Raw genomic sequence first — 22,398 nt, 5'->3', positions numbered from 1 at the left:
CTACTTTACCGTGTCCATCCGCCAAACCCTGCCTCTAAATTAATTGGAAATCATTGGAAAAGCTTAGTGTTTAGATGATCAAATCAATTAGAAACAAATTCTGATGAACGTACTTCAATTTGCAAAGGCACTAATTTTCTACGATTGCAAAACGTATCCATGTAATTTCCTGAAGTTTCTTTATTTATTCTTCTCTGTTCGAGGAATATTCTGTGAAAATTTCAAGCAATGACATTGATTGGTTTTCCTTAAAGTAAGAAAATGGTTTAAAATGCCGCTGCTAAGGCGCATGTATTCTGAGTTTGGCTATCAATCTGTGTTTTAGGAGTATTTTGGTAACAAAGCTCATACTATAACATTTGTGATTGTTGAAAAAACAAAAATTTTCACTCCAAGTTTATCCCTCCCGGGAATTTATATTGTCAACTTTACCATTTATCATGGGTTTTAAAGTGTTCCTAAATCAGAAGAAAGCTGCGTTGGAAGTAAGTTAAATTATCTTGTAGCAAATAGTTCTGCCACCAGTCAAACCCCGACCACATTTAGTATTTTACACATTTTTGTATGTTTTCCCCTGCAACCAAACGTCTGTCTTATTTTTTTGCATTTTTCTCATCAAATCCCTAGCTCTTGCATTGCAAAAATATGCACACATCATTTTGCCTGAACTGTGCTCCAATATCTGTTTTGTGCCCCGCAGTACTTAGTTTTTCCCATGTCCCATAGAACTTTGAAATTATGATGTCTCTTACCAGTGGGTCAGTATACTAAAATCAAATTGGAACCCTCATAAACAAAAGGAAAAAAGTGGACTTATATGTATGGACTACATGAAGAACGACCAGATTTCAAATAAGTTTTAAAATCCTCAAGACAAATAACAAGTAAAAAAATGAATTTGGGGTTGATTTTGTTCCAAAGGGATCAGAGGTATTCTTTTTAAATCCTTGTCTCGTGTAAATAGTCGCATGATAGAATTGCAGCTATTTATTTGCATTTCATAGAAAACAGAAATCTTGAGCTCTTAATAATTTGCGTTATTTTGACGGCTCTCCCCAATGATAAGCACACCAATTCTTTGCTCTGAATCCCGCCAAAATTATGAGAAAATACTTGGTATACTGACCTACATAATATTTGTAAACCTGGTTGTGTTCCCTCTGGAATGATCCAACCTTGTAATTGTGAAGAAAGCCTGATTATATTTTTCATAGCATACACTACCCATTGTTCTCTGTTGTTAATGTTGCATTTTGTTACTCGTATTTCCTTGTAGAAACCCGAAACAAAACCCCAAGAGGAAGCTAAAAAACCCTTAGAAAACCTTAAACCTAGCGAACCCAAGCAGCCAGAAAAGAAACCAACCCTAGAGGTACGTGTAACTTTCAGCCTTTTCATTTCCTACATTTTAAAGTAGTTTCATGTTTTAATGTTCATTTTAAGTCTCATGTTTTTTTTTCAATGAAAAAAAATTACTCCGCCATCCAAATTTTTTTTGCAAGTAAATCATTAATTTTTTTACTTTTTTAGAAAAAATCTGTCACCTCAACCAGTGTTTCTTTAACTCCATTTATTTTAATTTTAGTGGTCAATTAGTTACGTCTAGCCATGTCCTCCCTTTGCCTTACAGTTCTAGCATTATATTATAGAACCTGATAGCATTATCATAGTCGGTATGGTTTGATCTTTCACTCTACGATGTAAAGCTTTTCAGGAAAAACTTATATTCGTAACCTACATGTTATTGTCGTATTTGTATGTTTTTGTCCTGTGATCTGTTCTGTGTCCTCGTCCTCCTTTCATCTATATGTTTTGCATGTTGTCTGCAGAAACCTGAGGAGAAACCGAAATCAACTCTCGGTCTGAAAAAACCATCAGTCAAGGTAAATGAGCGTTGTTTTTACCATCGTGACACATGTTCAAAATTAGAATAACGTATCACAAAAAATGAGGGTACATATTAGTAGACATCTCCCTCAAACAGGAAAAGACTGAAGTCTGATCGAGCTTGCCGGTCGTAATTCTGTCCAAGTTTTATCACAGGCACAATTTACTCTGAGTTTGCTTTTACTAGAGACACAGTTCCATACATTGCAATGTGCCCAATTTCTCAGCCTGGTGACACCATAGTTTTTTTCCACAATCCATGCATTTTTTTTATCTCAAAGTATTTTTCTCTTGAATTATGCATCAGTGATATCAGTAGAACAAATGATTTCCTGTCCTCTATTGAAGAACCAGACACTCTGTCGTAATCAAAGTTGATAGTGAATGAAAGAAGTAAATGACATATTTGGGTGGGGGGGGGGGAATTCAGGCATGAGTAATTCTCAATAAAACTGGGTTTAAAGTTAACTGTGAAAAACGAGTGACTTCACAGACTCAGCCTTCAGCTCTGCATCATTAGTTTAAACTTTGCATGAACCATTAGACTCATTGTAATTTTAAAATTTAACTCTGTTCTCTTAAAATAACTAAAACAAGTACTGCATACCCCCATTATTTACCGGAGAAACTTCAATTGAACTTTATTGCAAAATTTTTTCCAGTCAGTGTCTAACGCACTCACATGAAGCGGTGTGAAAATTCCCTGTTTGCATTCTGAATAGCCTTGCTCTTGCCACATAGTTTTGCATATTCGACCCTGAATTTTTCTATTTCAATGCTCTGTTACCTTTAAAAGTATCGAAAGAGTATTCCCTCCACTCCATCCACTTTAACAATGAACTTTTCCAACTATTTCTAATATTTATTGTATTTCTCCTCACATGGGTCTCACCATCCGTACTAGCTCTTTCCTCTGACATTGATATTTTTTGAACTGTAACTGTGGCTCCTTAATTAATCACCCACTTTGTCTTGCATGCAGGAACCTGTAAAGAAACCAGAAGCCCCTGAAACTAAAGTTGATTCCGCTGAGGTAAATAAATTTTTCTTCTCTCTAATTTCAGTGCTTGTAACGGACAGATTGAGTGTCAAAACTCAGTTGCCTTTTTATCAAATGATCTAGATTCATCAAGCTCTGTATTGCAGTTTTAAATAGCAATCAAGATTCTTGTTTAAAACATCGATCGTTTTTTAATAATGAGTTCTTTGTGAAAATCATTGCAGCCACTTGCTTCAAAGTATAAATGTGTGTGGATCATAACTTTAGAACAACCAAGTTCCTGCAATGAGGACGATTTAAACACCAAAGAATGACCACAAAATTATCGTACTCTTAAATATTCTTTCGAGTGTTGTTTGGTTTTATTTCCCTTCATTAGACAAAGGGAAATTCATGATATTTATGTGTCTGCAGAAGTGTGATACTGTAATTCTATCAGGTTTATTTTCATCGTGTCTTTGATTGTAACTTAAAATCATGGCCCCTGATTCATCATCTTATGGGCGGACATGTAAATTGGTCACCAATTGTTCGTGACTTTCACGTCTTCTTGTTGCAAAGCTTATACAGAGCTGATTTTCCATCACAACTTTTCCTCCCCCCTCCACAAACATTCTCACAAATAATCTATTATCGGCATATAATCTAAGTTGAAAGAGTCTCAAGTGTCTTCTCATAGATGTAATTCTAAAATTTATGAGTGTCAACGAAGATTGTTTGTTTGAGATTCTGGAAAAAATTTGAAAAACTGAATTTTTTCTCTAAAATTGTCTTGTTTAATTTAATCATGAAGGTCTGTTAACTTGTGGAAAGTTCTTGAATTCCCTCATTTTTTCCTGCCCTGGGTACATTGGCAATTACTTAGCAAGCTGTAAAAGTTACAGGAACTCAGTAACAAATAAGGGGATTGTCTTCAACTTTTTCAACATTTTAAGAGAAAACTTTACCCAAAAAAAGAAAGAAATAAAACTAACTATTGACCTTAAATTGACAGGAAGTCTTAAGAATTTTTTTTTGCATAAATGCAGAATGTAGAAATTATTCCCATCAATTTTTTTATATATAACCTTTTAAGAGACACTCTTTTTCTCCCACGATTGTTATGATTCTTTTAACAAGAGGGGAGGAGAGGGAAATGGAAAATGCTTGTATAAGGTATTGACCTTGTCATTTAAACGCGATGAAAAGGTCTCTGTTTTTAATTTTATAGATTATTATTTTGTATCAGATGTGTTAATGTTTTTCTCTAAGTTTGGCACTTATTGCTACATTGCAAAATTGAACATTATCTCCATTCAACGTTGATCAAACTCGCAAAATCAAGTTTTCATTAAATAGCTAAGAGTGCTTGCTAAATTAGACCAGACGTAAATTACTAAAGACAGGTCGAAGGTGGCGTGCGACTCTAAATCATGACTGCTTCATACCGAGTCATAATTCATCCAGTTTTCAACAGAATTCTCAGGTGCCTGGCATCCAGTGATGCCAAGTCGAAAATAGATTTGCTAATTAAAAAATTCGCTGAAGGTTCTGCTTGGTTCATCTCAGTTATTTTTACTTAAATCACATTCTGTGTGATGTGAATTACAGTTAAATGGACTTAAAGGAAAGGGAATTAATGGCACTTAAATTTTCTCAATATCTGCTCTCTAGTTTTATTTTCTAAACGAAAATTTTCTCAGCATTATTTCGTGAAATTTTGAGGAATGTACATCGAAGATACCTCTCTTTTTACGGGAAAGTTTAAGTAGTACCTAATGATTTTTCTTTTTCCCCTCCAAAAAACAAAATACATAAGGAAATTTTTCCAACTTGTGGATGAAATCGTGATGCTTGAATGCATCCAGTTAATCCCACTTTGTTGATAATAATGAACTAGTTTGGATCTGAAAAACTCTGAATAGTAAGTTTTAGAAACCCCAAGTTTTAAATAAAACGAAAAAAGTTCCTCTTCAAAGCTCTTAACATTAAGTCATGATGCATTTGGCAGTAAAAAATGACTTATCTGCTCCAAAACTAAAGAAAAAAAACTTTAAATGTTTAAAATATGAAATTCTGCAGATGCTCTAAAGTTGAAATTATGACAATTTCCTTAGACCAGTAAATATATGAACCTACAAAAATATTCTTTTCCCCCTTTGTTCCCAAATTTTCCTTGTATCCCTTCAACAAAGCAGTTCATCAAATACGGCATTATCCATGTTTGCTTGTTAAATATTAATTTTCTTTTCAATCCGAGATGCTCACAAGTGAACTTTTAGGAATTATTTTTTTTAATACCTAAAGACTAAGTACGTTCTGTAATACCTAAAGTACTGTGAAAGTTACGTAGAAAAACTCAGCAGAATTTCAGCTAAATGGCATGGCAACAATGCCTGCAAGATTCATACTGATAAAATTTGCATCGCAGTGGGTGGATTTCTACCGAAGTAACTTTAACGAGGGGAGTGATAAATAAAGTCATCGTTATTGTCAGCGACGTAATAATTGAAGCGTCAATTAAAAGAACTGCTAAATAATGAGCAAAGAACTTGCTAGCTGGCCAGAGGATTTTGGCAAGGATCGCTCAATTACCTGAGAGCATCGGTCGGAGCTTCCCATTAGATCCGGGAGGTTCCTTGCCAAATCGTCCCTTGTTTCCATGGTAGATTATAATGAATTGCAGGGTTTGGCAGTTATCATAAAATTAAAAACATATTTGGCGTTTTCCCCAGAGTTGAATCTAATTAACCCAGTTTGGTTTGGGTTTTGTGTGGTCTGTCATCACCTCCGTACGTGATTTTGAATGGAAATGTGAATTCGGAAAATCCGTGATTGTTATCCCTTTGTGCTGGATTATTTAAGGTAAAATGTTGGAAAAAAATATGGTGAATCAGTGATTATATAGTGCCTGTTTGGTTAAGTTTGCTACTGCCGCCTTGTGTCATTAAGTGATTCAGCCTATATGCTCAGTGAGAACTACATTTCTGATTTAGTTCTTTCCATCGCATTTGACAAGAGGTAATTCTTAATCGCTGATCGAACTTTCCACACCTATGAAGGATCCGTATATCCATCAATAATCCTATGAAGAATTGTTAAATACAATAATGACTCGGAATATGTTAGAATGGAAGGAATTCAATATTCGAAAAAAAGTTTTGATAAGTTTTATGAATACATATTCTTATCTTTTAAGCTTTTTGATCTTTTCGTAACCACTACAAAATTAAACCTATTTAAAGTTAATTTATCCTAATCATTTACTTTGAACTCCAAGGTGATGGAATTTTTAGTTCCCTGAATAGTCCCTAAGAATTTTAATGATTTCAACCGGAAAATTTTACCTCGTAGTCCTTCAAAATTCGAAATTGTTTTTAAACAAGACACCAAAAAATGTATGAACTGAATAATTTGTCTTGAACTTTTATTCTACCCTCCTATAAGTAGAAAAAAAACTTTTGGAAAGATAGGAGAACTTCACTATTTAAAATATTGTGATTGAAAAGAGGTCATCTTATCCTGAATCTATTATTGTTTTTTTTTTTTAATATGCACTGAGAGCACTCTCTCTTAATTCTTTCCCACTATTCACTGAAAAAATAATGTCACTTACTAGCAAAGAAATACTGCAATATTTTTAAGAACAAAGGTATTGGCCATCAATTCAACTCTCTCTTACAACTTCTCAGGCACTATATATGTTTACCCAAAATAAGAAAGTAATAATGGTGTCTCATTGATAAAGAGAAATTTGCGTCCTTTCATTTCCGAAGTTTTCATTCTGGCGAATTTTGAAGATTAGTTGCGAACGCAGATGAGTGTATTACACGAGGAGCTATGATCACTGATTTTGAACACTTAGGTTGACGATGAGGAAACAGCTAGTAGTAGATCAGACGGGAGCTCCGAAGAGGAAGAAGATACTTTCGATGAGTCAGACAATACGTTTAGCTGGAAGGTAAGAAGCGGGTGTTCGCCAGCGTCTGTCCTCTTGTCCGCTGCCAAATCTTCATTGTGCCGTCCTCAAATTTAGTACTTTGCTTCTTCTTCTTCTTCTTCTCTATTTTCTAAATTTAATCAACTCTGTGATTGAATGCTTTAGGATAAGGAAAGAGCATAGAGTAGGGCCTCTGAATAATACCAAGTCCTGCTCCAGAAGTTTAAAAGCGAAAGTTTTTACATATTCATGTCTACCAGAATTTTGAGTAGACGGATTTTCCCACTCAAAATTTTAGAAACAATGGTAAAAGGGCCAAGGCGGAGGAATACTATGAGGCATAATTATTTATTTTAAAGAATGAAGGCGGAGGAACATTATGAAAGGCACAGGTAGGCTCATCCAATGATATGTCTCATTGAAACAGAAAAAATCTAGTGCAGTGGTGAATATGATTTTTTATTGAAAGAATGTTGTGGACAGGATGCCTGCTTAAAATAAAATAAAAATAGGTTCAAATAATGGAAAGTGCCACCAGCGCAGAATGAAATTTTAAGCGCAATTTCCTTTACCATTAAAGTAACTAAAAATATACGGAAAGATATACAAGGAAGGATATACAAGGAAAGATATACAAGGAAGGAAGATAGCCAAACGATTTTCTACAGATACAAAGTGCAAGTGAAATCTACAGTTGGTACACAAAATGTGCCTCCTTTGATCCTTTGATTTAGCTCATTTGAAAGAGCCTTTATGTTCTTAAAAAGTAGATAATGAAAAAACTAACCAGATTACCAACTGCTTTAAATTATTTTTGGCTTTTCAATTTTTTCCTGTCCCTCCCATCCAATTTTTTCAAGGAAATTTTGTCTGTGTGATATTCAAGAAAAATGAAAATTCATTAAAGTTTTACAAAATTCAGTATCCATAAAAACTAGTGCAGTATAATGTCCCCTACACTTTACAGCTCACACCTCCTCAATCCAGTTGGCCAATAGATAATGTATGAGTTAAAGCACCATGTAACATGTTTGCTCTTCAAGATTTCATGAGGAAATTGAATCTTACAATGGCAAGTCTGGAAATCAAGACCCAAACAAGACATAGGTGTTTACAATTATCATTGCTTTAATGGTAAAAATACAAATGACTTCATTTGTATGATCTGACTTCCATTTGATCTGTGTTAAAAATTCCTGCTAATATCTCGCACAGGAATTGGTTTCCAAACTTCCTGTTGTTTGAATTGTTTTCTATGCTAGACTATGAAGAGGAAACATGTTGTGTTTTCTTCCAGTTCAGGCCTTATCCAGTTGCCCATTACAAAGTCAGCCTTCAAAATTTTTAGAGGAATAAAGGAGTTTAAAGTGAATAAAATATTTCTCTGACAAAGAAATGTCTATCTCAAGATGAGTGTGTTTTATTTATGAAAGAAGTGGTCTTTCGTGTCCAGTTGGATTTGGAGAAGACTGGCAAGGGTCGATAAGTTATTTCAGCAAGTTAATGCAATACAAATTTCGTCGATCACTCTCGCAGTTCATGTTATGCTAAACTTTCTTCATCTAATCTTGCGGTAGTCAGTATGTAATGAGCTTGCTAGTCTGTTTAGTTAGCTGTATTATGACTCTCGTGTCGTCTGTTTTATTTGTCAGTTTTTTCACTTGGTATTGGTAGAATTTTGAATGTATTACAGAGGCTTGCCTTATTTTGAAGTTAAAGTTGTCTGAACTGTGAAACCTCCAAGTTCTGATTTTGAGGAAACAAGGCATTTTCATCAATGAAAGAAATTAGAAAGGACACTGAACATTTTTTTTTAGTTAATTGTCTTTTCGTCTCCCTCTCTCTCTGTCCTTCAAAAGTTGCATTTTCAACTCTCAGTGATGCCAAATCATCGAATAATTTCTCCCAATCTTGAAAAGTTGGTTAAAGACACTTGGTTCTGTCTTTTGGCCATTGATATACCCTTCGATTTAAGAATAACATGCGGAAATAATGCTAGCGAACTCATCAGTGAAGATCAACTTGTTACTCTTCCTTTCTCTATTTTACTTACTCAGTGTTTCTCCATTAAGATTTTTTCACCAAATGTTTGGTAAATCAACAAACTATTTTTTTTTCTTCTCAGGTGCATCAGTTTATTTTCAGAATCGCATATTATGTCTTTCTATTCTTCGCTTTTTTCTCTGTTTTTTTTTTTTAAATTGATGAGTCTGCCCCTATCACATAACTTCACCCCAGCAGACAAATAGGGCCAAGCCTATTTCATTTTCTCACTTGATCAATCAAGAGGTTTATTTTTATTCCCTAAAACACTTCTTCCCTTGAGGTTCTCGAAATGTACAATTTAACTGGGGAAGATTCACTTATAGAAATATTTCACATATTGATAGCTAAAGTGCAAAACCACGTAAGTTTCGTTTGCAACTTTGCAGACTTCCTGTCGTATTTAATTTTTTCTTTGAATCCCAGCCAACGTAATTTTTTTAAAGTCCCTCGAATTTTCCCCTCTGTAATCAGAATATTCTGTATACATTTCAAGCTGTAAAGTTGGCTTGTTTTTCTTTGTCAACACAAGATAGGAGCGGAGATTTTGAAACACTGTAATGAAGATAAGTGGTTTCGCACTTAATTCATCCATTTATAGTTCTGAGTGGCAGCAAAATATGGGGGTATTTATTTTAGAAATCGTTCTTAATCACAATCTAATTCACATTCTATCCATTGATAGCTCTGAAAATCTGATTTGTACTCATTCCTAAGTATTCAATGCATTCACGTTGTATTTTGTAGAATAGGCTGCTGGATGTATCGATCATCGAAAACTATTTACTGTATCCTGTCTCCTACCTTCTTTTCATTTCTCATCCTCAAAAGAAATTTAAAATTGTGATGCGTGTAGTTACCATTTTTGCCAATTTTTTTTTTTAGACTGGAAAACTCCCAGAAATCAAAGCTCCGGACGCACCTAAAATCGAGGTCATTAGGGAAAGAACTCCAGTTGACAGTCGTAAAGGTTCTCTGGCGCCAGGTTCTGGTCAGTCAAGTCGTAGAGGATCACTCATTCCGCCCGCAGATGATGCAAAGGGTCGCCGCCCAAGTTTGATTATCAGTGACGAGGTAAGAGTGTTCTCCTACTTGATGTTACTCCCTGTATTTAGATCATTGTTACTCATTCTAGAACACCAGAACAAAGCTTATTTTAGGATAAAAGTTGATGTTGACATTGGGCTTTCATTGTATCATCTTAGGGTAGAAATTCCAAGCTTACGTAGTGGTTTATGCTTTTAATTAGAGGTAAAGTAGTTTAGTACGGTTTTATGCTAAAATTTCAAGCCGTACTATCGCGCATGTACTTCTCGTCCTTTGATGAAGAAGAAATTTCCCTCTCTTCATCACTTTATATCCTAGTTGTACATTTTCTTATTGTCTCAGTATCTGGAGAGTGTGTACTTTTCACTGATGGTAAAAATAATTTTGCGTCCTGATATTTTAAATTTAAAGCTGGAAAAATTAATTTATCATCATTCCTGTCATGAAATGAATTTATCATGACACCGTAGTTTTCATTTCATGAAAAACCTAAAAGTAAATGTAAAGTTGTAAAGTTTGTTCTTCTTAATTAAAACTATTTTCAGACAGAGAGACATGTTCTATTGAACTTTCATCGGTTAGGATAAAACGAAATGCCTAGCATTTTTTCTACTTACAGAAGATTTGTTTAAATTTAGATTTGAGAGGAGTGTTTCAAAAACTACTGTGTTAATGATTTAAAAGGAATAAAATTGAAAAGTATGCACTTCCAGCATTTTTCTTCTCTATATACAATGTATATTTTTATTTATTTTTAGCCATAACTTTTTAGCTGATCAATCGCAAATATTTGGTCATATCTTCAGCTCTTAAATTTTGTGTATAGAAAAAACTGTCTACTCAACGACTCGTCTTTAGAAACTGTCAGCCAATAGCTGATAAACTGGGTCTGTTTCTTTGCCTTTAATTTCCAGTAAATGCATCATTGCTTTCTTATGATTAGCTAACAGCTGCACAGTATCTTGATATTTTGTTAGTAGTCCAAGAGCAAATGAAAACTGTGCGAATGGTTTTGATGGTGATACGGTGATGGGCTTCTGTTTTTTCAAGCCTTGTTTCCGGTACAAATCTTATGATTTCTTCAAACTCTGACTGCAGTTTAGGTGGGTTTTGTTTTAGTACCAATATGGACCACACCTTTCATGGTTTTGTCACCATAAACAGCATTTTTTATTTTTTATTTTAAACCAATCTCTAAATTTTAATCTTAATACAAAGCTAAAGAAAGCAAGAAACGGATGAAAAACTTGCTTTTTATCTTCATTAAATTTCTTTTTTCATTTCTAATCATTCAAGCATTTGTTGTAACATGCTTGAAGACACTCTTAAACTCCCCTTTCCCCAAGTATCATCAGTTCATTCCCCTTCATTATCCTCCTCTCTATCGTATCACCAAGGATATCGTATTCCTCTTCTCGTGTCAACCAGAAGCTATCGTGCTTTTTTTAAAATTTTTAATCCATTTCCTGAAAACTACGGTTCCATGTTTCACAAAATGCAAGATTTATATTTACCTTGTTCTCCCCTCATTTACCCTTTCAATTTTGTGTATTTTTAGGAAAACAGAAAGCTACGTCCGGGTGAAGTACTTGAAGAGAAAAAGGTAAAATAATACAGAAGGAACAAAATAAATTGGTCATGAGCAATTCATTTATCAATCACCTAATTATTTTTTCAACTAAATTTTTATTAATTTTTTTTTCGGTTTTTTTTCGCGCGACTGAGCCTGACTTGTATATTCTAGCCGAGCCTTTTCTTTTGTTTTGTTTTGCACTAGTGATCCAGTGTTTCTTCCACTGCCAGCAGCTCAATGCGTTCCAAAAGGAGTAATTTTTTATCTCCTCCAAAGAAATTTCTATTTAAATACTGTTTTACTTAAAAGTAAGTCCAAAATATATCTTCGTGAATAAGCCAATTGAAAACTTTGGACGATTTTGAATGTAAGCTTCTTAAGATTGTAGCACTTAAATGATGTGACTGTATGTGAGATGATGCAAAGAAATGAGGAATAACAGAGCAGACACTTATAAAATTTATTCCATGTATGCCTCTGTCCTGCCATGTTCATTACCTGGTTCTAAAATGTGTCTGCCCTAAATGGATGGAAGTAAGATCGTAAACTTGAAGGTAGGAGTTTCCTCTGATTAATATTTTCTTTTTTGAATCTTTTTCAAAAAACGGTACTAAGGCCATTCATATCTTGAAATCGAGCTTTGCAATTATTCTAAAATGGAGCAGCTCACGGGAAAGCATACGAATCTTGATTTTAGCAGTTAGGCTTTAATATGATGTTGCTGTGGAAGAAATACTGGTCGACGCCTCAAGAATACAGTGCGTTCGAAAGTAAATCTATTTAATCTACTTAATCATGACCACAAGATGTGGCGTCAAGTTATTCTATTTATTTTAATTTTTTTAATCTAATTTTCATGGTTTAACTGAAATCGCATCACAGGGTGCAGGAAAAATATTTAGAAGATATCAATGTCAACGGAACATTGCCAGTCCAAATAATATTTAGTGTTAAATACAAATAATTTATATGACCTGGATTATTATTGAAGATCAAATCTTCAGATTTTTGCGTTGAAATAAAGTTTCATAAATAATTGGGTTTTTTTTTCTCTCTGTAAATAAATTTAAAAAAAAAATCACCAGAATTTCACATTAATCTTGGTCTTAAGCATACCAGAAAATGTGCTCATCTTCAGGATGAAAAATACCTTAAATATTTTGTGAAATAAAAAATTCTTCTCAGGAATTGTAGTGATTAATGTATCCCTTCAATTGTTAAAACAACGGGGTTTTTCTGATATTCCTAATGAGTAAAATTTTTAAATACTTGACATCTAAATTGCTACAATAGGACGTTGGTTATCTGAGCGTCCTGTATCTGAGGTCTCTCGTACTTGAGCTGGCTCCTGCGGAAGACCATCAGTAAAAGTTCCAGCACAGACAGAAACGAAAGTGTTTACTCAGGTCAAAAAGCACTTTACTCAAAAGAAAATAAGGAGAAGGGAGGAAGCCCTAGTGTCGTGGCGTAGGTGATACAATTCACTCTTCAGAAAACAAACATTTAAGAAAAAGTCTTAGATTTTTTTTTTTTTTTTTTTAAAAAAAAAAAAATCTAAGATTCGTTCCTAAGATTTTCATATTTGATTCATCCCCCCCCCCCCCCCATTTAGCTTGGATAACCGAGGTTATACTGCATTTTTTACTTTGAGTTAATCTATTTTTTCCCCAAAATTGACAATAAATAAAGCGATGAAAGTTGGACCATGAAAAGTTTTCTAAATCCTGAACGCAGCTGTATGGACTAAACCGTATGCGCAAACTGTGAAGTCGGAACGTTGCACGTTCATGTTCAACTGTGTCGTCGATTTGACCTCTACTGTGTCCCTGTTTATTTCCTTTCTATCTCAAATTTCTGCTACCGAGGGGCCTGGCTCTGAAGATTAATTCAGCCTCTGACAATATTTTTTGTTTAGGTTGGAAAGTTGCGGCCAGGGGAGGTATTTGATGTGAAGGTGAGATTTGTATTGGAGATCCCCAGCTAAAGAGGCTGTGCCTTAAATAAGTTTGCTCTGTATTTTTCTTCTTTTCAGCAGTGTCCAATTGCTTCTCTCTCCCTTTTCTTCGACATTTTTTTGCATTCTATGCATTTATCTTCTTTCCTCCAATCATCATCTTTGGATGAATAAAAGTCATGTTGTGTGTAAGTGGCTTTCACTTTTCTTTTGAACGGTTTCCTAATAGAGCCCACTAACAAATCACCAGGTAATGGGTTTATTTCGTGAAGTGTATTTTGAAGGGTCAGTAAATTTATGTTAACTCAGCAGAAAACAGTAAGGCTCATTCCAACGTCAGCTCAATACATTCAACATATAGCTACAGAGGTATAAAGAGGTATAAACATGGAAATACATTCGTGTAATGGCTACATGACAAATGTGTCCCATGATTTGTGTGACTGTATAGGAATTTTGTATTCGTGCTGACTGGTTTAAAAGTTCTCAAACATTGCTGGAGAAAATTTGTAGGTATGCAGAAATTATTGAGTAAGAAAAGCGCACTAGTGAGTAACTAAATCATTCCCAGAGCGTGTTTTATTCCTAGGAATCAATGAAACCAAACGGAGTTTTCTCAACAAGTCGGAAACAATGGTCAATCATGCACATTCTTCTCAGAATTTTCCTAAAAATAAAATGAATTTAAGTAGCATATTATCGGCGTTCTAAGTCGGGTAAAGTACAAGTGTGAAGCCTCTCTTTTTTTTTTTTTTTTAAACTGCTGGAAATATTTTCAGCGCCTGACAGCTAATAAAAATCATTATTATTATTACGTCATTATTGATTCCTATTTTAAAACGTCGGTTTAAAATTTGTCGAGTATCCTCTGATAATAACAAATTTAAAGAAACTGGAAATGTTATCAGTTTGATTATCGGGTACGTTTCCTGTACTTAAGCCACTTTTACACGGAATGACAACATTTTTGTCTCTCATTATTTTTATTTTACAGTCTTCTTGCTTTACACTCAGTATCACAAAGAGCAAAAGTTTATTCCACAGAAAATTTCAATAGATTAGATGAAACTGAGGACGATTTTGCGATGAATTCTAGTTTTACAAGTATACATTTCCAAACACTGACAATTTAAAGGACTTCTGTTCAGAATACAACTTCTCATTAAGGAGTTTTTCAAACAGTAAATTTTTTTTGTTTTATTTTTGACTGAAACCTACAAAATATATCATGTTTCAGTTGTTCTTTTCCACTTTTATTTTTTAGAATAAATCTGAAGGACATCTTGCTGTATCCAATTTTTGTAGCAGCAACTATACAATTTTAAGAACATTTTATCACGTTTGTTATTTCTCCTCTATATAATCAATATTTCCATGAATTTTTAAGTTTTGGTCCAAAAATTTTCAATTAAAAAAAAATTTAGCTGTACCATATTTAAACGTAATTAAGCATGAAGGAACCAAGTCACATCAGCTATTGCCTAATTCCATCAGACTCCATATTTATTTCTATACAAAAAACGGTAGTGCAGATCTTTCTGAAAATTTCAGGGATTTCCTCCATAACGTGAAGGAAATTTTCTGAATAATCTGTAAAACTGTTCCGCCATCAAAAAATGAATTGTTTAATGAAATTTGGATAATGCTTAACTTGGTTCAGTACGCTTAATGCAGTATATTTAACCTCTAAGTCCTAAGTCTATCATCAAAGGAAAATTTCAACGCTTTTTCTCAACCAATCAGAACTTAAAAACTTACTTGTTCTTGTGATACTGATCCTCTCACATCACCTGGAAAGAATTTCCTCACTGCTCTTCATCTCTTTGCTTGTTATTAAAATCGAATAATGAATTTATTACAATTTGCTTTTTTCTAGCTTATCATTCACCTTACTATTCTCTTTCCTTTCTCTCTATTCTGAACTCTCTTCTCATTTTTCATATGAACTGATTCTGAATGATGCCGTGAACTTAATTATTTTCTTCTCTCTATAACTGCTGAGTTACCTGTATCCAAGCAGCATGGAAACTTTTAGTAATGGAAAATTTCAAGAATTGAAGGAAAAGTCACGAACGGAAGTTAATGGAACAAATTCAGTTTAGATTTTCTTTTCCTCTATTTTAATCAATATTCAGAAAAATTATCAGTAATTTGCCTTTTAAAAAGAGTTTAATTTTCAGTAAGAAATTCTCAACTTCTTTGGTAAGTGTTGGAACACGGAACATTGGCAATTCTTTATTTCGCAGTTTCAAACTTTACATAAAACTTTTCATACTTGAACTTTCCATCATTACTTTTTCCATGCCTTCGGCTGTTTTGATGCATTGCTTCATCCCATCTTTGCTGTACCTTGGAAAACCATTTAAAAGACATTATCTTACAAGACCATATGTGCATAATAAGGAACAACGATTTAACTTCACTCTGAGAAAACCAACTTTTATGCTAATATTTGACGTACCCTAAGGACCTGAGTTTGGGAAGCAGTAAGGCTTCACTTTCAATATAAGCCTTGCATATATTTCTTCCTTTTTTTCTTCTTTATTTTTATTTTTTCAAATCGGTTGATCTGGGTCGCTGGATAAATTGTGGATGGAAGTTAATTGTCAACCTCCCGCTGTTTTAACAGGGTTGACAATACAAAGATCAAAGAACCATGTTTTCTTTCGAATTTTCCAGAATCAAAGACAGAGATCCCCTCACCAAAACCCAACTTCCTCTCCAGAAATTTATTTTGCGATGAATTATTCAAAGCAATCTTGACGTCATGATTCATTTTAACCTTTTTATCTCGGTTTGAGTTTCCTTTACTTCCAGGACTCCATTTGTGATCTACTTTTTGTACACCTCCTTTATCAATCTTCTGAAAATTTTTAATAATTGATTTTTGACATTCTGTTTTTTTTTGTTTTCTTCAAATCATCAGGGACGAGGCAAATTTAATTTGAAAGGATTGGTATTTAGGCACAATATAAAACCGGTGAGAATGGATCTTATTTCTTGAATGTCCCTGCCCAAGATTGATATTGATATTTAAATAATTCCCTATTTAATTATGCACTATTCAAAAATGCACTATCCCTGTCAAGTTCTGGCAAAGTATGGTTTATGTATCCTCAAATTCTGTATTAACTTCAAGTGAAATCCAGTTCTTTAACCATTAAATTGTGTATACATTCAGTTTGTAAAAAGAGTCACCAAAATTAATGCAGACTCACGGTTCGACAAACGCACCTATATTAACTCTTTTCCTTTTATTAATTTCTTTGTTCATCATGATCGAACTCGGCATTTGTTTTTTGACACCGTGAATTTTTATCAATCGTGTACAGTCATTATTTTCCACTGAATTTTTAGCATTTTGATTCCCTTATTACACAGATATTCACTCCATGAAAATTCTGATAAATGTTTTTTTTTCCCTGTCTCCCTACGGTCCTCTTCCTTCTCACCATAAGTATTTTTTCTGTTGGTCAATCCAAGTTGGCAGAAGAGAAAAAGTATGTAAACTGTAGCACTAAAACGTGAATAAATGTACCTTTTTCCATTTTCTCGAATTTTGTACAAATAATGCTACCCTGCTGGCCAATATTCTAAAAATTACAATTTAACGAAGAAATTATTTGAAGTTAACTTTGGGTTTTTCAGAAGGTACAGCACTTACAAACTTTGACGCACCTCAAACTGACGTTTGGAATTAATTTCATTTTGTTTTGCTGCCAACTCCCTAAAGAAACGATTAATCACAACCTTTTTATTTTTCAGTTTCCATCTATCGTGTGTCCTCTCTTCATTCACAGCACTGTTTTCTATCAGAGGAGAAAGTGTTCTTCTCTATCCTTCGATTGACTGTCTTGTATCCCTTTACCTTTTTTACTACTCACCCTCTTTTAACAATTTAATTTTCCTCCTAAAACAACTCATAACAACTTAGTCCTCCTTTTTTGTCTATATTAATCAGTAAATTATGTCGGAAGAACCTAAATTATTTTTCTTCTTGACTGTCTACCGTCTTTTTAATTAAGACAGAGAGACTTTTACAACAAGCAAGGTATTAATCACTTTGGCAGGTTTTAATAGTAAAGAAAACTCTCAATGTCAGCCATTTTGCATGCAAAACCTCAGATGTAGAAGATATATCACTCTTCGAATACATTTAAAATTAGAATCCTATCAACACCTCTATGACATAGCAAATTGAGACTTGTAATTCAAATATTTTTGTACGATGAAGAGTAAATACTTTTACCATATCACTTTAATTTAACACTTGGAATTTTCAAAAAAGGATCGCTGAGTTGGAGTTGTCTTGTCTCATATTCTTTCAACTGTAAAGTTCTTATCTATTCATAGGATTTGGAATGTAAGAGTGTTCTGGCGCAACATTTTAGAGTTCACACCAAATAAGTTTACGCACTTTTAGAGTGAGACAGAAGATTGTGTGAAGCCAGTTTAGCATTGAAAGAAAATGCAAGAATCGAGATGGCAGATCGTCTGTCCTAGTCTACAAGTGCATAAACCTATTTAGCGTGGACTCTACAGTCATCAAATCTTAACTGGACAAAAGAAATCATAGGTACAAAGTGTATTGGATCAAACTCTTTAATTTTCATTTGTTGTATTATGGAGCAAGAAATATAAACATTTCAATTCTTTATCAACTTGTAAACCCATAACTAGCTTCCAGTACAAGGCTGCAATGATGATTCAACAGAAATATCAATCAATGATTAATTTTGGCGTTTTTTCAGACTTTTTCTTTTTGTACTTTCCGAAGCCAATGCACTATCTATTGATTGTAAGCCCATAGTTTTACAAAACAGTATGCAACAATTCAGCATTCATTGCAAATCCTATTTCTGAGTGAGAACTTCACTCTTTCTTTCCAGCTTCAATTTCAAATTATCCTCTGACTTTGCCTATATTTCTAGCCTTTAATTTTCACTCCTGCTCTTTGATAATTAATTACATCCAGAAGCTTTGGAAGTTAATTTTAAGAAAATCAAACCTCTTATTTTTTGCCTATAGCATCATATATTTCTTCAATGGAAAACCCATTTATTAATTATCTGCAGTTGTAGTCTTTTGATGGCTTTTTGCTGAGGCCTGGATAAGAATTTGTGTGGTAAAATATGTTATTGCTCAAATCTGAGAAGCTCAGCTTCTGAAATCACTCAAAGGAATATATTTTCAACAACTTCCCAGGGTATAAAGCCGCAAGAATTGCCTTGGAATCACAATTGCTATGCTGATTGCCCTCTAAACCAGCAAATATGCTTCTTTTTGTTGGTTTATCGATTTATTCAGTGATTGAAGGTTTTATAATGTGCAATTTAAGTGTATTTGTCCCAGGCTCTTGGCATGGTCAAACTGACATACGATGTATTGCACTGATCAAGTACATAATCTTCGCAGATTTTGACTTTTCATCAAAGGAGGCCAAAAGCCTCTACCTATGAGCCTAAAGAATAATCTTCAACCAAAAAAATTGCAAAACTCAGAGAAATGAAAGTAAGTTTACTTTTGGAAAAAAAGTTGTATTTGATACAGTCATCTACCTCTGCAGTGTTTTTTTCCAAGAAGAATCCTTCTCACAATTTTTTTGGTTGCGAATGATTCGCTAAGCTCACGCGCGTAGACTATCAACCTCTTATGACTAAAAGTCAAAATCTGCCTGAGTTTTTGTGCGTGATCGAAACGAAATATTGTTCGTCAGTTCCACTACGCCAAGAACCTAAGACAAATCACCTATCAGACTAATTAGGTCCTCCCAAGTTCTGAATTGAGCATATTTTGATGTCTCAAAACTAAATTCAGAACATCAGATATTTTTTTTGGGGGGGGGGGGGGGGTGAATCAATCACATAGGTATTTCTGTAGAACTGAATGCAAATATTCATGGCACTTATAATTTTAATGTTAGGAATAAAATATTTTTCTCTCCCAACTTGACCTTCGCTAAACTTGAAGGTCCTCAATACATTGTGATGAAAAATAATTTACCCTATAATTTGTTTCTTTTCTCATCCTCTCTGTTTCATTAATCCCCTGTGTGTTCATTTTTTCTATCATTTTCTCTGTTACCACATACTATTCTCTGTTGAAAGTCTTCCAGCTCTCTCATTTTTTTAATAAGTCTTGCATGATTTCGTCTATTTGTCTTTTTCAAAAAGTGTTATGATTCTGTCTCAATTTCTTTCCATTGAACTCTCCTATTTCTTTCAATCTTATATTTTGCTCGTTCATTTTGTGTCAATTCTATTCTGTAGTTTCGAAGTTTGTTTTCCATCTGTATCTCCTTTTTTGTCTCCTTCCTTTTTGTCGTAAGCGTTTGTTTCCTCCTTGCCTGTTACGTTTTCATACCTTGCTGTGATTAGCTACTTCTCACCTTTGATTGTTTCAAACTAATTTTTTCTTCTTTTAGTTTGTCTTTTAGTGTATTTTAATGTGGCTGCAATGCTTCCTTCTAGTACAAATTAAATTATTTTATACTGCTTAGTTTTAGTACTGTAAAATTTTTAGGTAAGTAAGCTTGCTGCTGGTAGTTAGAAAGGTAGAGATGTGGTTGTATTGATGTAATTGATAGGAGAAAGTATTTAGATGAAAGATAGTTATTTTAATTCAACATTTTTGCTCCTATTTGGTTGATTCTGAAGGAAGGAGAAAGTGAACCGTAATTTTCTATTAAGTCTTTCCTCATATTTTGAAAAATTAGATTGAGTGATTTGCAGTAGATTTTCTGCACCCATTACTGCTTCATCACTTCTTAACAGTCTCATTCATAATACTTTATTTTTATACTACCACTCTCACATGAAACCACTCCTAGCAGGAAAAAGCATGAGACATCTTGTGATTTTTTTCTTTCTTTCTTTTTTATAAAGTCTGGAATCTGAGAAGCTTTGATCAAACGTAAAGAAAGAGAATAATAGTCTCAAAGGAGATGGTTTTTTTTGCCAGCAGTTGAATCTATTTCATTCTCTAATGCTACCTTTTAATCGAAAAATGTAATTTTTTTGCTTACATATCAACTTTTAGTTTGGTATTATGCATCGAGCTTATCTTTTCTGTACATAATAATAGTTCAAATGAAGTCATTAAATCCTTGAGGCCTATTTTAGTCGATTACCAAGAACTATCCAGTCAAAAATGGAGTCTCTTCTTCGAGTTTATTTTATCTATCTGTAGAGATTGAAGAAGAGAGGATAAATTTGAAATTAATTTTTTTTTCGTTCCCTTTTTTTTGTACTTCAACAATTTAAGGACTCCAAATTCTTTCATTTCTTTAGTTTATTATTTTAGGGTCTATAAAACTTATTTTTAAGATTTTTCCTAAAGTTTAAATAATATAGTGCATTTTTCTGATGTTTGAATTCTTAATTACTTTTATTATCACTCATTACATTGCGCTACCATCTCAGTATAGATATTGGAGCGAGAAAAGAAATAAATCAAATAGAATGAATACACTTTGCTTTGGTCCTTTTTTTTTCTGAAAAGGATAAAAAATGCGATTGCCATTGAATATTTCTATAGCAAGAAAATTTTCTCCATTTTTTTTATCAATCAGAAAAATTAAACATTACCTAAATTTAAAAGTATAAATTCTTAATTTTCTTTTTTCCAATGTAATTTAAAATACCTTTTTCTTTGCAATCATAATCTCTACATCTAGTCTCTTAAGCTCTTTTCTTTTCCAATGAATTCTCTTTAACAGTTTTCATTGTGGTTCCTTTAGCGACGAAGACCCAGCACAGACATGAGGAGGCCAAGTATCGCCGAGCTGGAGGAGAAGATCGACAAACCGTCCACGCCCTTGAAGGATATTGGACCTCCAGGGCCACCTGCAATCGTAGATGTCCAAGAAAGCTACTCAGCCGTTGAAGGTTCGTTTTTTTACCCATGACATCAGGTTTTCCTGCAATATTTTTAGAACAGACACAATACAAATTCAATTTTTGAACGCGAAATGAACGAAAAATGAATAATAAATACTAGGCGCCATGTTTGAAGTAAGAAAAGTAAAGGATTGCGTGAATTGAGCTGAAAAAGAGGTCTCTGAGTTGGACCGCGTTTAACAGAAAGGAACCAAGCCACATCAGCCATTCCAAAATTTAACCGGGCAATTTAATTTTTTACGTGAGAACGTTTGTGCGGATTCCTTTGAAAATTTTAAGGAATTTGCTTCATGCTGTGGAGAAAATTCGCTGAAATTTGCCCATAAATCCGCACAACCGGTTTCATGTATAAAATTAAATTGCCTAATTAAATTTGGCATGTTGGTGTGGCTTGGTTCCTTTCTGTTAAACGCGGTCCAACTCAGAGATAAATTAAGTGATTAAGAGAGATGAAAAAAATTTGAAACTTCATAATCAATAACCGCTAAATATTCTGTTGCTGTTTAATAGTTGAGTTTTTTTTTTTTTTTTTTTTTTTTTTTTTTTGTCAATTTTATCTTCTTTGAATTAAAAAAAAAAATTGAAAACTGAAATACAATATGCCTCTTTTTTAATTTTCAGATCAAACTGGCTACATTACGGTGCAGGTTGAAGGAAATCCAGCCCCCACCTTTAAATTCTATAAGGTACCCTAGTTTTTTTTTATCAACCTTATTTTTATTTTCTCATCATATATGAAGGACTTATTTTTCTTTGGTGATCAATCCTCAGCTTTTTGCCAGTGAATAGTGATGAAAGCAACAATAGATCAGTCATATTCTTGAGTTGTTGTTTTGAAATTTTTCAAAATTAAGCCATGCTCAAGAAGAGACAACTTAATTTTAGGAATTTTCAAGGTAATTTTGCAATTTAACAGGATCACTGGCACTCTGTAAGACAAAAAAAAGTCAAAGAAATTGTGGGGAACTATAAGAGATTTTGCAATTAGTGCGTTGACTTGGCGACTTCAGCCAGTGTCATTTGAGGGAGCAGAAATTACTCATGAGTGCCTTTTTTCATAGTTTGAATCTCTTGAAG

The 22,398-nt window shown here is 33.7% G+C and overlaps 1 protein-coding gene across 28 annotated transcripts in view; it reads left to right on the top strand.

Moving 5' to 3' along the window:
- bt (projectin protein bent) overlaps positions 1–22,398 on the top strand; it is a 256,610-nt gene that overhangs the window by 153,891 nt on the left and 80,321 nt on the right. For 13 of the 28 annotated variants that reach the window (XM_072304609.1, XM_019048127.2, XM_019048132.2 and 10 more), the window contains 8 exons: positions 1,277–1,372; positions 1,830–1,883; positions 2,870–2,920; positions 6,732–6,827; positions 9,735–9,923; positions 16,350–16,403; positions 21,162–21,309; positions 21,943–22,007. In XM_072304609.1, the coding sequence (XP_072160710.1) occupies positions 1,277–1,372; positions 1,830–1,883; positions 2,870–2,920; positions 6,732–6,827; positions 9,735–9,923; positions 16,350–16,403; positions 21,162–21,309; positions 21,943–22,007 (753 nt within the window). Of the gene's footprint in view, positions 1–1,276; positions 1,373–1,829; positions 1,884–2,869; positions 2,921–6,731; positions 6,828–9,734; positions 9,924–11,454; positions 11,500–13,384; positions 13,424–16,349; positions 16,404–21,161; positions 21,310–21,942; positions 22,008–22,398 lie in introns of all 28 variants that reach the window. The other 15 variants (XM_019048124.2, XM_019048122.2, XM_072304611.1 and 12 more) reach the window with 11 other exon arrangements.

This window comes from Bemisia tabaci, chromosome 9 (assembly GCF_918797505.1).
Source record: "Bemisia tabaci chromosome 9, PGI_BMITA_v3".
Lineage (NCBI taxonomy): Eukaryota > Metazoa > Arthropoda > Insecta > Hemiptera > Aleyrodidae > Bemisia > Bemisia tabaci.
Note: the sequence above shows the minus strand (reverse complement) of the source record. Positions and strands in the feature narration are given on the sequence as shown.